The 16,763-nt window shown below is 38.8% G+C and overlaps 1 protein-coding gene across 2 annotated transcripts in view; it reads left to right on the top strand.

Moving 5' to 3' along the window:
• LOC140118586 (ultra-long-chain fatty acid omega-hydroxylase-like) overlaps window positions 1-16,516 on the top strand; it is a 44,079-nt gene extending 27,563 nt beyond the window's left edge. For both annotated transcript variants that reach the window (XM_072136691.1, XM_072136692.1), the window contains exons 4-13: window positions 5,668-5,721; window positions 6,140-6,267; window positions 6,636-6,757; window positions 7,664-7,931; window positions 8,407-8,473; window positions 9,479-9,605; window positions 12,808-12,941; window positions 14,311-14,375; window positions 14,460-14,542; window positions 14,798-16,516. In XM_072136691.1, coding sequence (XP_071992792.1) covers window positions 5,668-5,721; window positions 6,140-6,267; window positions 6,636-6,757; window positions 7,664-7,931; window positions 8,407-8,473; window positions 9,479-9,605; window positions 12,808-12,941; window positions 14,311-14,375; window positions 14,460-14,542; window positions 14,798-14,969 — 1,220 coding nt within the window. In that variant the 3' untranslated portion in view covers window positions 14,970-16,516. The remainder of the gene's footprint in view (window positions 1-5,667; window positions 5,722-6,139; window positions 6,268-6,635; window positions 6,758-7,663; window positions 7,932-8,406; window positions 8,474-9,478; window positions 9,606-12,807; window positions 12,942-14,310; window positions 14,376-14,459; window positions 14,543-14,797) is intronic.
• Window positions 16,517-16,763: the final 247 nt, after the last annotated feature.

The following is a 16,763-nucleotide window of genomic DNA, read 5'->3' on the forward strand; positions in this document are numbered from 1 at the left end:
TAAAATTTACATTGATGTCATTGGAATTTTTAACTGATACGTTAAATTTCCGGTCTTTAACTTTTTTGACCAAGGTAAGGAATGCAGATTTGAACGGTAGTGTGAACGTAGCCTAATACATAGCCTCACCCAGAAACTAGCACAGCTCCGATAAGAAATGCCCAGGGACGGTAATGCGGGACTAGGAGTCTCTTATCTCTATTTCTTGCCTTCTATTTCCCCCATGTGGTCTACTGCTACTGGGTGTGTGAAGGGAGATCTGTGGCATCTGACAACCCCCTGGGATTAGAAGACTGCCTGACAGCGAGTAAATATATATGTGATAATGCTTTATTTGTGTGTATATATATATATATTATATATGATGTTTATATGGTGTATTGTATGTATATACTGTGTGTGTATATGCCGTATGTGTGTATATATGCATGTAGAAATACACTGTATGTAGGAGTGTTTTTATACTGTATGAATCTACTATTCTATGAGTCTATAATACTATATACATGTGTATATTTGGTGTGTATAAATAGTTTGTGTAATAATGTATTTATACTATGTATACCAGATTTTTTTATCTGGTGTTGCCAGATACATTAAAAGGCTTTGGCCTCCTCCTTATGTATTCGGTGGTTGGCTGTGGCGATTTTTCTTTTACAGCCTTTGTCAGTTTTTTCGGGTGTAAAAGCCCTGATAAATCTTCCCCTTTGTGTGTATAAGATGTGTATATACAATATACTGAGTGTAGAACTGTATGTAGGTGTATATAAATAATTGTATGTATAAATTGAGTGTCTACATGTGTGTGATTTTATAAACGTGTTTGAGTGTACAAATTCATATATATTTTTTAGGGGGAATGCCCTCCTAGTTAGGCCCCGGAACACTGTCTTACTTGAGTACTTCTCCACTATACTTCCATAGCAATTGAAGGATGGTTATGGTGTCCTAATTTGTCTCTTTTATTCTATTAAGGGTCTGTCAAAGCTTTTGATGTTGCTCTATGTTACAATATGGACTGCTAGCAAAATGATGCTCCAGTTTGGGGGGAGTATATAGTCAGCCACCAATTGTGCAAGATCTCCCACCTAAAAAGTTGAGAGAGGCCTGTAATTGAAATCATAGGTAGACCTAAACTATGAAAGACAAAATGAGAATACAAATCCAGAAAAAAACTTTCTGATTTTTAAAGAATTTTTTTGCATTTGATAGAGGAAAATAACAAACAATCAAGATTTCTGGCTCTCACAGACCTGTAACTTCTTCTTTAAGAGGCTCCTCTGTCCTTCACTCATTACCTGAAGTAATGGTACCTGTTTGAACTTCTCAGTATAAAATACACCTGTCCACAACTTCAGTCACAATCCAAACTCCATTATGGTGAAGACCAAAGAGCTGTTGAAGGGCATCTAAAACAAAATTGTAGACCTGCACCAGTCTGAAAATACTGAATCTACAGCTTGGCGGAAAGAAAAAATTTAAAACATACAAGACCACTGATAATCTCTCTTGGTGGGGTGGGCAAAAATCCCAGCACCACACACACATAGTGAATGACCTGCAGAAAGCTGGGACCAGCATAACAAAGGCTACCGTCAGTAACAAATTACTTCACCAGGGACCAGATCCTGCAGTGCCAGACATGTTTTCCTACTTCAGCCAGTACATATACGATCTGTTTGAAGTTTGCTACAGAGAATTTGGATGTTGCAGAAGAGTATTGGGAGAATGTCATATGGTCAGATTATCAGTGTACATGAAATAATAAATGAGCTATGTATCCTGAAATTTTGAGTGCAAACCTCCTTCCATAAGCAAGTACATTGAGGATGAAGCGTGGCTGGGTCTTTGAACATTACAATTATCCCAAGCACACTGCCAGGGCAAACAAAAGAGTGACTTCGTAAGAAGTTTTTCAAGGTCCTGGAGTGGCCTAGCCAGTCTCCAGATCTCAAGCCCACTTTTGGAGGAAGTGGAAAGTCCCTGTTTCCCAGCGACAGCCCCAAAACGTCACTTTTCTAGAGAAAATCTGCATGGAGGAATGGACTAACATACTAGCAACAGTGTATGCCAACCTTGTGAAGACTTGCAGAAAACGTTTGACCTCTGTCATTGCAAACAAAGGATTTAAAACAAAGTGAACTTTTGTTATTGACCAAAAATGTATTTTCCATAAAGAGATGCACGAAAACTGCTCAACAATGTCTTATAGTGCACAAAAATATCAAATTTTATTTAGAAACAGACCCAAACATAGACATACATTTAAAATGTAATGTACAAGAAACACAAGGTGGCGACCCCAGTATCAGTCAGCCGCACACCACCAACGTTCGGTCACCTGATAATGACTGTAAACCTCCCTACGGAAGCATATAAGAAATAAGTGACAAATAGGTATCACATGAGTATCTATCTAATTCCTAAACATAGTCACCAGTAATGACAATCCTGTAAGAGTGAGAATTTGACAACGTGTAATACAGCACTAAGCCCAGTTATAACCCGGCCAAAATTTATCCAAGTACCAAGAGTACCAATAACAAAATGCCTATGCAGTAAGCAAAAAGAGTAGAATAGATGTGTCACAAAACCATTCCCTCACTGAAGGTGCAGCTAGAGGTCAAGGCATCATGAAAAATCTCCTATAGGACTGGCATACAGGCGGGAGAGTAAATGAGAACGTTGGTGGAAGGCTCCCCACGCGTATTGTCGTGCAGGACACCTTCCTCAGGGGTAAGTGGCCATGAATCTAGTAGACTCCCCTTACAATCCCCATGCTGCATGCAGCTGCTACTAAAGCTTCAGCTAAAGTCCGCAAGTCAAGAACTGTTAGTCCAGAGTGCAGGATCACGATTGTGATCCATATGCAGCTTTGTGTTGCTTTAAACAAACACTAATGGTGCCACTTTCATGCCTTTATAACCATTGCTGTCAGTCACGTCGCTGTTATAATAATTGCGCCGTCTCACACAATGTATCATGTCATTCAGACTTTCCTATTATTTTGATTCATATTGAGTATTGAGTTACTTTAAAGGTATGAATCGGGATAACCGTTTAGTGCATACGCATAGTATGTGAGTGACGTCATCCCGTCGCTTAGCTACCTTCTAACATTAGGCCCCGTCTGGGGCGCGCGTGTACAGTAAGACGCCGGCACCCTGGACTTACAATTCTTGACTTCCGGACTTGCGCTGAAGCTTTAGGGAGATGCTGATTATGTGTAGCAACTGCATGGGGAGTGTTTAAGCTGAGTCTGTCAGATTCATGGCCACTTTCCCCCGAAGTTATCCTGCATGACATGGGGATACACATGGGGAGCCATCCACCAACTTTCTCATTTACCCTTTCGCCTTTATGCCAGTCCTAAAGGAGTTTTTTCATGATGCCTTAACTTCTAGCTGCACCTTCAGTGAGGGAATGGTTTTGTATACTAAGTGACACATCTTTTCTACTCTTTTTTTGCTTACTGCATAGGCATTTTGTTATTATTCTTGGTACTTGGATAAAGTTTGGCCGGGTTATAACTGGGCTTAGTGCTATATTACACGTTATCAAATTCTCACTCTTACAGGATTGTCATTACTGGTGACTATGTTTAGGAATTCGATACTCATGTGTCACTTATTTCTTATATACATGATTCCTTAGAGAGGTGTGGGGGCCCGAACATTGGTGGTATGTGGCTGACCGATACTGGGGTTGCCGCCTTGTATTTCCTGTACATTACATTTTTAAATGTTTTTAAATGTATGTCTTTGTTTGGGTATGTTTCTAAATAAAATTTGATATTTGTTTGTACTAGAAGACATTGTTGAGCCGTTTTCGTGCATCTTTATTGTTTCATAAACACCTACAAGCAGAACATTAAGCCAATTCAAAAATTACATATATTTTATTGCATATTCAGTAAAAACAACAAATTACAATACATATACAATTCAACAGGGAGAAGCATGTGGGTCAGTGGGGCTATCACATAGAAATGTTAAAAACATGTGGGACGGGATCAAAAGGTGGGGTACATAGTCATATGGATCACATACATATACAATTTCAAATGCATAATGCAATTCATACCCAATAGTGGGTTGCTGTGCAAATACTGCAATAAAGTGCTTGCCATACAGCTTAATGTACATAGGTTCCCTATGGGTATATAAAGTGCTCAATGCATGTGCAAATCCTAAAATAGGAGCATACCTTTAGCCATAATACACCACCCGTCTGCCACAAGCAGGGGAACCTATTTTAGGATTTTTTTGTTTTTACTGAATATGCAATAAAATATATGTAATTTTTGAATTGGCTTAATGTTCTGTTTGTAGGTGTTTAGTAGTTGTTAGCCAATTTATGATTTGACGCATTAAGGAAAAAGGGAATCCCCTCTAGGAGTACATCATGGCGATGCTATCATGGAGAAAAAATGCATCCATTTGATATCCCTTTTAGCATATGTAGCCCATATTTTGGTGTTATCTTTATTGTTTCATGTGTGGTTGTTTGTTCGGGCTCCCATGACTATTTTTGGCTGTGCTACCAAGTCTTTTGCATTCTGAAATATTTATTTTCCACCATAATTTTCCAATAAATTATTTAAAAATCAGAGCATATGATTTTCTGGTCTACCGATGAACTCAATTACAGGTCTCATCTCGTTTAATAGAAAGAACCAGCACAATTGGTTGCTGACTAAATAGTTTTTCCCCACTGTAGCTGTTTGTGCTGCCTTGCGAGTTGTTGCTATTGAATCTATGACTGTTGCCACATGTATAATATACTGTATGTACTGAGATTTTTCCAGAGGCTACCCCCTTACCATATTTCCTGTTACACATTTTTCAGATTTATTAAATATTTTGCATGCTGGCTATTTTCCATGAGAAGATTCCCTCCACCCCAAAAAACAATTTTTCAATACAGCTTTTGGTGGTCATCCCAAGATGGTTCACTGTATGCTGTTAGTCCCTTGATACTTTCTATTTTCCTGTAATGTAACACAGTACAATACAATTGCCCATGATTTGACAATAGCCAAAGTAAAGTAGCTGAAGCTGGAACAGAAGGGTTGGGTTAGTTTATTTTACTTTCAGGAAACAATGGGGGAACTTATTGTTCCCTCGCTCTGCTGTAGACTGAAGTCTATAGGATAACGCTCAGGGAGCCGGGAGCGTACATACTGGTGACTGCCAGAATTGGCCACATTTTGTAGGGACCACTTTAAGGGCAAAGTGGTGGGGGGCGCTCCCAGGCGCCCCCCTTCCCCTTCCTAATTCAGCCCTGGGGGTTAGTAGCATTATTTTAAAAGTTGATTTTTGAAGGGAGGTGGCCATGGATAGCAGATTTCCACAGTCATAGTCCCGGGGTCTAATGAGTCCCTGGTTTATTCATGCTTGATTTTGATTTCCGTTTAACAAGTAAAAATACCCAGGACTACAATATACAATAAGTCATCAAAATGGTTAGTTTGTGGATCATACAGATTTATGAAATCTGAGACATGTTTGATTCTACACATCTACATTTTTTAAGATACATTTACTGACCTTCCAAATAAATCTATATCTTTTCCATAACACTTATCACTAGTTACCCTTCACTCTACTTTATGTTCAGGTTTATGAATGTCTATGAAAAGTATTTAATATATTTTCTTTTTCGCAGCTGCCATTGCACCTAAAGATGAACTGTTTTATGGCTTTCTAAGACCCTGGTTGGGTAAGTAATGTTTCATTTTGCTTTTCTATATAAAATGCATATGATATTAACTCGCTTGTACAGTGCCATAGTCACTTGCTCACAGCCTTGAATGGGGCTACTTGGTTCAGACATTTATGTTGGGGTCAGTTTGGTCCCTTTAGTATGGCAAGTCAAAAGCAGAAGCCACGTAGAAAATACCCTCTTAACACAGGGGTCCCCAAAAACCTAAATTGGTTTATGTGCATAAAATGGAAGACACTTTGTCTTTTCTGTCAGTTCTGTTCCTGGCTGTGAATAGAACACTGCTCACCCTGTGATGTCAAATAGCTGGGATTAGTGGGCCACATTAATTGGTCATTAATGGGTTAGTGGTAATATTGTTAAAAAAACACCAGCCTCAATGTAAAGTTTACTAATATAAATATTCTGTGTCTAGGAGATGGCCTTCTGCTCAGCCGTGGAGAGAAATGGGCTCGGCACCGACGTCTTTTGACACCTGCATTTCACTTTGATATTTTAAAACATTATGTGAAGATTTTTAACCACAGCTCAGATATTATGCACGTGGGTTTAAGCATTTTATCTCAGATATTTATGTCATTGGATTGTCTTGCACTGGACATTACATAGTGGTAGTAAAATATAAGATACAGGTAAATTGAAGAATAGCGGTCAGCCAAGTACCTGTGTGATCATCATGTGATCAAGACTGAACAGTAATTTTGCATTAAAAATACTAAGAATAGCAAGAAGATTATAGATTTTACTGATATGTGCCCTGTATGATGTGACTGACTCCACCTGTCAACAGGTACTCTGTTATTGGGATCCTATACAATAACCTTATGTGTCTTTAAAAATCTTCCTAATCTGTAACATTTCCTGGTATTTGATGTAATATAATACTTATATATGTGTGCATGTTTTCATAGGCTAAATGGCGCAGATTGTGTGTAGAAGGCCCGGTGTTTCTGGATATGTTTGAACACATCAGCCTGATGACATTGGACAGCTTGTTGAAATGTACATTTAGCTATGACAGTGACTGCCAAGAGTATGTAACTTTTTTATATTTAACTAAATCCAGTGCTCAGCTGAACAGCAACTCACATTGGATTCAGGTGCACGGACATTCGCCCCTAAGGCAGTGCAACACATGGGAAAAACATGGGTTCTCCAGAACCCAGGATACCAGATAAAAGTCTTCTTTAATAATCCAAATCGGCAATAAAAACCAGCATGATGCTTTGAGTCTTGTTTCGACTCATGGTCAGTGAACTTTCTGTTTTGTTCTCTGTGCTGGTTGCAGCGGCTGGAATCCGCTGATCATAATGACTTGTTATTGATAGAATATGGACAGGTCATCACTATCATAAAAGATGCAAGAGTATTTGCTCAGTGAAATATGGACAAGGTTTCAGGCAGAGGTTAGTTATCTGCTTCCCTGGGGAATTCTGTCCTGCACTGAAAACATGATTATAGATAACTATATAGAACTATAACAGCGTACATTCCTGAATATACATATATATACAGGCGGTCCCCTACTTAAGAACACCTGACTTACATACGACCCCTAGTTACAAACGGCCCCCTGGTAATTGGTAATTTGCTGTACTTTGTTCCTAGGCTACAATAAACAGCTGTAACAGTTATCACAGGTGTCTGCAATGAAGCTTTATTGTTAATCCTGGTTCTTATAACAACCCAACATTTTTTAAATCCAATTCTCAGAGAAACCAAAAAAAATTTGACTGGGGTTACAATAATAAAGTATACGGTTCCGACTTGCATACAAACTCAACTTAAGAACAAACCTACAGAACCTATCTTGTATGTAACCCGGGGACTGCCTGTATATATATATACATTTCATGGACCAAATACAACTATGTGAATAAGCTCTAATATTACTACATTTTAGAATAATGACAGCTTACAGACTCTGTTAATGTTACAGGAAGCCAAGTGACTATATTGCTGCAATCTATGAGCTCAGCAGTCTGATTGTGAAACGTGAACACTGCCTTCCACATCACATTGATTTTATCTACTACCTTTCCTCTAATGGAAGAAAGTTCCGTCGAGCATGCAGAATTGTGCATGAGTTTACAGCAAATGTAGTACAACTGAGAAAGAAGGCTTTGAAAGAGAAGGGGGTAGAGAACTGGATTAAGTCCAAGCAAGGAAAGACAAAGGATTTCATTGATATCCTCTTGCTGTCAAAGGTGAGATCAAGTAGAACCTATAAATGTGACACTCATTCACCAACCTGACATGATGATAAATATGAGGTACATCATTGAACGTGTTGTCTAAACACAAAGGTTGTTTTTGAACTTCAGAGCTGTTTGAACTGGATATACTGATGGCCCAAAGTGGGGGTCAAATCTGCTCCCCCACACACACCATTCAACTGTACAGCAAAATATAAAATCATGACACAGAGTCAGAAGCAGTTGCATCTGTGGCAGCTAAAAGCTATCACTGTGAAAGTGAACCATTGCTGCAGCTCCAGGGCCTATCGAAAGTTGACTATCACTGCAGCTTCATGACTAGCTGAGAATGAATGAAAATATATGCTCAGCCAATTCCTTTAATGTACCCTCAATAAAAAAGTAGCCCGTATACAGATGAACTAACCAAAAGGAAAATCATAATTCCAGCCTAAAGGAACCTTTTTGTAATAATTTTTTTACTTAGGATGAAGATGGAAATCCACTAACAGATGAAGAGATGAGAGATGAGGTGGACACTTTCATGTTTGAAGGTATGGCTCATGTTAAACCTTTCCTTTTGTATTATTTTTATGGTGCATATACTGTACATAAGGAAAGGTATGTAAAATCCTTTGTACCAGAGCGCATGGTTATTTGGCATAAATCGATGTCTTCTACAATAAAATACATGAATCTGTCAATGACCGAGAACCCAAAAACAGACTATTTGACATCCATAGATTGGAAAACCATTCAAGCTTAGTGAGTGAAAGGCTTTAGACACTTTGCTTAAAACCTAACATACAGTCGGGAAAAAAGTATTTAGTCAGCCACCAATTGTGCAAGTTCTCCTACTTAAAAAGATGAGATGGGCTTGTAATTGACATCACAGGTAGACCTCAACTATAAAAGACAAAATGAGAACAATCCAGAAAATCAAATTGCCAGATTTTTCTAAATTATGGTGGAAAATAAGTATTTGGTCAATAACAAAAGTGTATCTCAATACACTGTTATATATCCTTTGTTGGTTTACAATCCTTCATCCTGGTTGTAGATGTACATTAGTTATATTTTCTGTACCCCAATGTCATATTTTTCTGTGATAAAGAAATGCAACATTTTATAACAGTTCTATGTTTTATATGGTTTCTGCATTGTTCTCAAAGGAGTTAAATAAAAATCCATGAATGCACAACATCAATTCTCTTACAATCCAAAACAGAATGTGTAGAGCGGCACCGTGTATATAATAATTCGGGTGCAGGTCTTCTTAAGAGGTCCGACACGGACCCCAACATCCAATAGTAGACAATTGAGAAGCAGCACTCCGGAAATTCCACTAAAGAACAAAGTTTTATTCCACCATAATAGTGCGACGTTTCGCCAATTCAATCAAGGCATTATCAAGCATGCATGATAATGCCTTGATTGAATTGGCGAAACGTCGGACTATTATGGTGGAATAAAACTTTGTTCTTCAGTGGAATTTCCGGAGTGCTGCTTCTCAATTGTCTACTACATCAATTCTCTTATGTGTTCTCTCTTATACCAAGGACATGACACCACAGCCAGTGGACTCTCCTGGATCTTGTATAACTTGGCCTCTCATCCTGAATATCAAGAAAAATGCAGAGAAGAAGTGAAACAGCTTTTAAAGGGAGAAACAACACACTTGGAATGGTTAATACTTTTTATAATATTATACAATGTATCCAATTTTAGGAAATACAGCCAGTGGCTTGGGCAGGAAGAGTATGGTCAAGGGCTCTATTTTGCATTGGGGAACTTTAGGCAAGTGCCAAGAATGTTCAGTTACCATTATGTTTTTTGTGTGTGAGAAGGGGGTTATCTTGTTTACAAAAATGTCTATTTTGTCTTTGGCCAAACTGACAGTGTGTCATAGATGCATTTCAGGGAGCCATAAGAGCAGATAATAGTAAACCTTGTATTATACTTCATTAAAGGAAATCTACCATTGTGAACCAAACATACCTTGAGAATTGTCAGGCTCCAGTGGACCCACTGGACCACCGCAGACGATGATATAAGCCGGCACCTGGGAGCGGAGTCTAAGTGGTACCTGGTTTTCACCAGAGCACGGGGATGTAGCGGAAGGCAAGGGCAGGCAGCAAAGAAGCATAGTCAGGAACAGAACCAGGATCACAACAGAAATTCAGAACACGAGCACAGGGCATCAGGAACAAAGCCTTCTCAGAGGCACAAGGCACAAAGATCCAGCGGGGTGTGCATGGAGAGGCTGGGTTATAAGGGATTCTGGGAATGGCCAGCACCGATCAACGGTGCGCTGTGCACGCGCCCTAGGAGACGGGGACAGACGCGCACTACCGCCGTATCTACACTGATACAGAAATATATCTTGTTTGAACCCTGAACCAAGTGGTTTTGCTGAACAAACATTTATAAAATTCAGGACCTTGGGAAAGCTACATAAACACATTACACACGGAGCTCCCTGAACTGTCCAGAATAATCAACCTGAGCTGGATGACTCGTACACAGCAGCTGGGACATGGTGCAGCAATTGATTACTTCTGCCTGTCAGGGATAACACAGCGTATTCTCAGCTTATGCTAAACAGGACAAGACTGAAGCCGTGAATAATTAGGGTGAGGAGAAGCTATGAACCAGCCATAGGAGCAAGAGAGCCTCTTTTTATCATAATTTTCTCAATAGTTTTCTCAGCAAAACCAGTTGGTTCAGGTATTAAACAAGATGTGTTTCTCCATCAGTGTAGCTACATCCTTCTCAGGGTATGTTTGGTTCATAATGCATAAAAACAAATGGTAGTTTTCCTTTAAATAAAGCTTGTTTCTGCTTCTTCTTTCCTCTACAGTGAGCAGTTTATCTGAAAGCCTTCTTATGTCTGTACACCTCAAATAGATAAGGAAGCTATTGATTAACCCTTAACATACCTAGAGTGTATTTCACTTAATGATTCAGCTCTTTTGTGATAGGCCCATAGAAGATGTAGAGTAGGTTTCCATCAGTCAGATGTAGTAATAGAAAACCTTACTTGTCTCATTCTGCCTCCAGTAGTTTGTGTATGGAACATATTCAAGATGACATATTTTGCAATATATTTACATCAGACATCAATTTTCATTGATATATCTCTGCATACATATTGCCAAAGAGCTTTTACAGGTAGGAGATATGGGGGATATGGGAGTTTTTTTTTTTTCATTTAAAATCAATGCATGACGGAATAGTTTCCCAATTGAGGAACCACTCCTCACTGGCCACTCCCATGGAACTAGGGACACAGCTGTGCATACTGAATGGTAAACTTTCATCTAACTCCGAAAAAAGCCAGTTTTACTGTAAAAACTCTTTGGCAATGTCTACACTATTCTATGTGGGAGTCAGAAAAAGGGCTTCTGATGACAGGTTCCTTTTAATAAGAACTTGCCATTAAAGGCCACTTCTGCAAGTGTGCGGAGACTTAAAGGCAAATGCATGTTGCCACTAGGGATTCTGAGAAGAAAATATGCAAATATTTTTTTAGGATTTCCCTCTTGACTACCTTGTAAGACCTAAGGCAGCCCCCTTAATATCAAGCATACCGTATTTTTTGACCTATAAAGCACACTGGGCTATAAGGCGCACCTCTAATAAATGCCTGCTAAGACATCTAGGTTCATACATAAGGCGCACTGGAGTATAAGGCGCAGGATCAAATGCAGTACCTAAAAATGACCAGCAGACCTGTGCACAATTCAAGCCAGCTACACTTCCCGGGAAACTTGTCTTCAGCGTGTCAGAGAGCTCCAATCTCAGAGGTATGGGCTGCTGGGGGTTAATGCAGGGTGATGCAGCAGGGGTTAAGCGGTCTCCCTCTGCCCCTTCTCCTTCCCTCCTCAGCCAGGGTGTTATTCCTGTGGGGTTCCCTGTGGCTCCTTCTCTTTCCCCTGTTACAGGGCTGGCAGGTATGGGGGATTGTTTACTGATGATGATGGCAGCTCCGGTCTCGCCGTGCTAGGGGAGGGCAGGATGGGCACAATGATAGTTGTGGTGCCAGGGCACTTCAGGAGCTAGCGACCCTGTATACTGTGTGGGAAGGTGCAGGAAATTTCTGGGGATGGAGCTATTTACACACTGGTAAATGTACAGTACATCTTGTCTGTAGTACATTTCTGTATAAGTTCATATATAAGGCCGAAAAATACGGTAGTTTTTTTCAGAAAACCTAATGCCGTGATGCAGGATAATAGCCAAACCAGTATATCTATTCCAAAATAAACAGATTCCCAACTATAGACAGCACATTTTGTGTTTGCATTGTGTTTCATTGGGTTTGCATCTCGTACAGTGTAGGGAACTGGTTTGGCTAGGTTAGAGGGTGTAGACTAGTTTAGCAAAGTAAGAAAACTTGTGAAAGAGAATTTGCTATAATGGCCACATCTGCAGATGTGTGGAGGTTTTGTAGTAAATTCCACTGTCAGAAAGCAGAAAAAGTTCAGATCCCCCATGGGCCCTATAGCAGCTGTGTGGTATTCCTAACTGGTAAATAAATCTCATAGATTGTTAGGACCTCAGTATTACGGTGACTTTTTGGGTGGTTTTTTTGCTGCTTGTTGACAATATTGTAAGGAGATTTCCTAGAACCATATATTTCAATGTAAAAGGAGTAATGATGTGGTTTGTAATTGTTTAAAAGAAAGCAAAAGTTTCTGCTGGGAGGTTTATCTGGAATGACAGGTCTCTGCTGTATAAAATTTAAAGATGAAGATAAACGTGGTATATATAAGTATATTAGCATCCTAGAAATGATTCCATGTAAATGTAGAAAATTCTAGTAAACTCTAATTTTAGTTCTGATTTTTTCTTTTCCTCTTCTTTTCTTGATTAATCTGTACTTCAGGGATGACTTGTCTCAACTGCCATTTACTACCATGTGCATTAAGGAGAGCCTCCGATTACATCCCCCAGTCACAGCAGTGTCTAGGCGTTGTACCGAGGATGTTACAATGCCTGATGGGAAAGTCCTTCCAAAAGGTAAAGTCTAGCATTGTATCAAAAAGGGTTTTGTAAATGAAAAAGAAATGCTGCAGAACCCTGGAATTATCACAGTCTGATGCCAGATGATACATTGAGTGTATGTTAACACTATCTAGTCATACTGTGCAATAGTAGGTCCAGTTTACTCCAGAAACCTGGCGCATTTGCCTAATACTTGCCCTAGAGGCTTTTTCCATCAAATTTTTTTTTTGTCAGAATTCTGTTTTGGGCAGTTTGATAAATATGCACACATTGGGGGGTCATGTATTAAACCATTTTTCCTGATTTCTGCTGTAATTTGTGCCACAAAACTGCTTTACACCACATTTATCAAGGCTTTTAGACCACTTTTCCAACTTGTCCATCTAATGGGACGTTGTTTTTGACAAAGGGGACATGGTCGGTGAAAAAATGGGCCACGCGCTAAAAAAAATTAGAACACATCAGTTTTAAACTGGGCCACAATTTAACATCACTGTGATAAATATGGTGCAGCAAAAAACTAGTGTTGTCTGAGTATGCATTAGCAATACCTGTGCCACATTCATACATCTCGATAATGTGGCTTCACACTATTTATTTAGAAGTAAAAGGAGCAGCTTTTCTCAGGCTCAGTAGCCTGAGATCCCCTAGTTATCCCCTTTTCTGCCCTAAAACACTCAATAAAATTACAAGAATATTCTTTTGTTATCCAGGATTAATTTGAATCCCTGTATGTTTTTAACCGGTGACTAAACAGCAAAAATGAAAAAAAAAATGCAAAGTTAGTCTCTATTGTATGCCAGACTGTGCACATCTTTTACCAGTTCCCTACGCTGTACTGAGGAGACCCAATCAGGTCCAAACAGTGGCGTCTACAGTTGGGAGTTTCTACAGTTGTTTCTTCTTGAGTAGATATAGTGGTTTGGCTTAATCCCACGTCATGTTTTTAGACTTCTTGTAGGTCATACTTGGAGTTAAGGGGGTGCCTTTCAAGGTAGCAAAAGAAGGCATTGTTTTCCATTTATCACCTTGGAAAACACATTTGCACACTTCCTAGCCACTCATAGGGAGTCATTTATCTTTAGTCTGAAAATGTATGCTTTTCTTGGTATATCTGGCTTATGCGTGTGGTGAAAACCAAAAGTAGCAAACCCCTGTAAAGCGTAGTGGAGTTTTCTTGTGCAAAAAAGTGAAACTTTTAAAAATATCAACATCTAAGTTCTAAAGATGAATCAAACACGACTATGAAAAATAAAACTTGGTTGTGGCAAACTTTTCTGGGCAGGTGAAAAAGTTGCAAATACATAAAGCGAAAAAAACATAAATCTCCTCAATAGAGTTTTTTTTATCACACTAACTACTTCCTAACATTTGCCCTATTCAGGGAACATCAGCCTGATAAGTATTTATGGAACACATCACAACCCTGCTGTGTGGCCGAATCCTGAGGTATAAGAGTTTTTCATTTTTCATACTGATATTTTTCAAATTCTTTATGTCCATTTTTTAGAACTGCATCTTCTGTATTTGCAGGTCTATGATCCGTATCGATTTGATCCAGCATCCACACAGGAGAGGTCGTCTCACGCATTTGTACCGTTTTCTGCGGGACCTAGGTAAAGATCAGACAATGTTTAATATGTATTACAATGTTATAAACTGTGTTTAAAATCTGTTACTATATACCCTATACATTTTTAACCACAAGCAGCAACAGTTAACCCTCTACATACTCTACATAATTATAATTGTGTGGTTAACAACTTTAACACTTCTAATATATTCAGAGTGTAATTATGTTTGAAAATAATATATTTTTTGTTTAATTCTGTATTTATTAGCATAATATATATTTTTAATTTTTTTTATAGAAATTGTATCGGACAAAACTTTGCCATGGCTGAAATGAAAGTAGTGCTTGCTCTTACACTCCTTAACTTCAAAGTGACCTTGGATCCCAATAGGTCGGTTCGCAGGAAGCCGGAGTTGATCTTAAGAGCAGAGGGTGGGCTGTGGCTTCAAGTGGAAGCTCTAAAACCTTAAAGCATATTAAAAGGGGTTTTCCATGGCACTTGGACAAAATAAGAAGAAAAACAGAACAGCATCTCTCCAGTATTTTTGTTTTCGACATTGCTCTTGATCAAAAGTTCCGGGGTGTCACAGGAACTGCTTTATCCAAGAGTGACCTCCTTGACCACAGGAAGTCACTTATGATTGACAGGGGACTACACTTTCTGTGTTGTCCCTAGATCCACGGTGGCCAGGCTTTAGATAAAGTGGCCAACTGGACCTCCGGTTAAATGCAGGGCCCGAAATTGAAAGTACCAGTGCATCCCCTGGCCCACTTACCCTTTCAACAAACTTTGCTGCAATCAGTTGGCAAGGGTGTGTAGATGAGGGGATCCACTGTCATTTTTTTGGCAGCTAAGCAGTGCCTTTCAGTGAATTTCCTGTTCTTTCAAAGGTGTTGGGAGGAGACTCGCTGCTCCCCCTCCCCCTGCAATGAGCTTCTATGTAATATGACATCTAATGAAGCTGCAAGGGGAATCTGATAAGTTATACAACAAAGTTTCTTATATTCACTTTTACTATTGATTCATGCAATGTTTGTTGACATTTTATTGACCATTTAAATGCACTGCATCCTATATATAGTAGCCTTCCATGCTATATAAAAAATTGTGACACGAAAGTCCCCATTAATTGCTTTACTGCTTAGAATTTTGTGCTCTTTTTATCCCATCCTGGCCTCAGCCCCTTTATTTTGATAAGTGCATTAATACCTAAACGATTAAAAAGACTGCAAAAATTATAAGTCCACTTTGTTGATTATATTCCAAATGGGGCCCTTAATTTATTTACAGTCCCTCTACCTCATATTTGCATATCTCTTGGGTATACTGTGTTAATAGGAGAATTAGTATATGATCATGTATGCATTATGTATATGGAACATACAAATTGTACTATTTAAAAAGGTAGGGAGCCTACCAGCAGTTTTCACCATACAAAGCTGTAGATATACAAGCTGTAGATGGCTGTAATATCTATGCAGAAGCGTGCTACTGCTCTATGGGATTGGATGTACAGTGAGATATCTCACAACAGTATGCCAAGTCCAGCTACAATCCTGGACTATAGATGCATATTTCAAAGCTACAATGCTGTTACACAGCACCTCATATGAATATCCAACCTGTTTAATATTAATCAGCAAAAACTTGAGTATAATTCAGTGATTATTAGTGTCAAGATATAAATGAATTTATTGTATCCTGTTCCATGGCTACAGAGAACACAGTAAAAGGGAATTTTTGCCTCAGCTAGTTTTGGCATTGCATAAGGAAGATGCTACTCACTTCTCATTCATCACATGGTAATTGGGAATCCCCCACAACAAGATTTACTGTGAAAAGCTTTTAATGTTATTGTATTTATCACAAGACCCAAGATAATATACAGTGGGGCTGAATCTCCCCATTTAGGAATAAAGATTTTGTTACTGGATGACTGAAGTGAAAATATTAATTCTGCTATGCTCAATGCAAATGCTTACAAAAATAATAAATTGATAATTTTGTTTCTATTCAGTTTATAGTTTTTGTAGTTATTCTGTTTTTATGCTTTTTATCTATTGTAAAACCATTTTCCGTACAAAAGTATTGGTATTAAAGAGAACCTGTCAGGCAAATTTAACCCCCCAAAATTAAATATATTTTCATAAACTTCTGTTAGAAAGCATTGCCCCTATCCCTTCATTGTCCCTCTACATGCCTGTAAACTTAATCAGGTCTTAAAGCTCTATGCAAATGAACTGAGATGGGTCCAATCATCCCT

The sequence above is a fragment of the Engystomops pustulosus genome, chromosome 2 (genome assembly GCF_040894005.1).
Source record: "Engystomops pustulosus chromosome 2, aEngPut4.maternal, whole genome shotgun sequence".
NCBI classification, from domain to species: domain Eukaryota; kingdom Metazoa; phylum Chordata; class Amphibia; order Anura; family Leptodactylidae; genus Engystomops; species Engystomops pustulosus.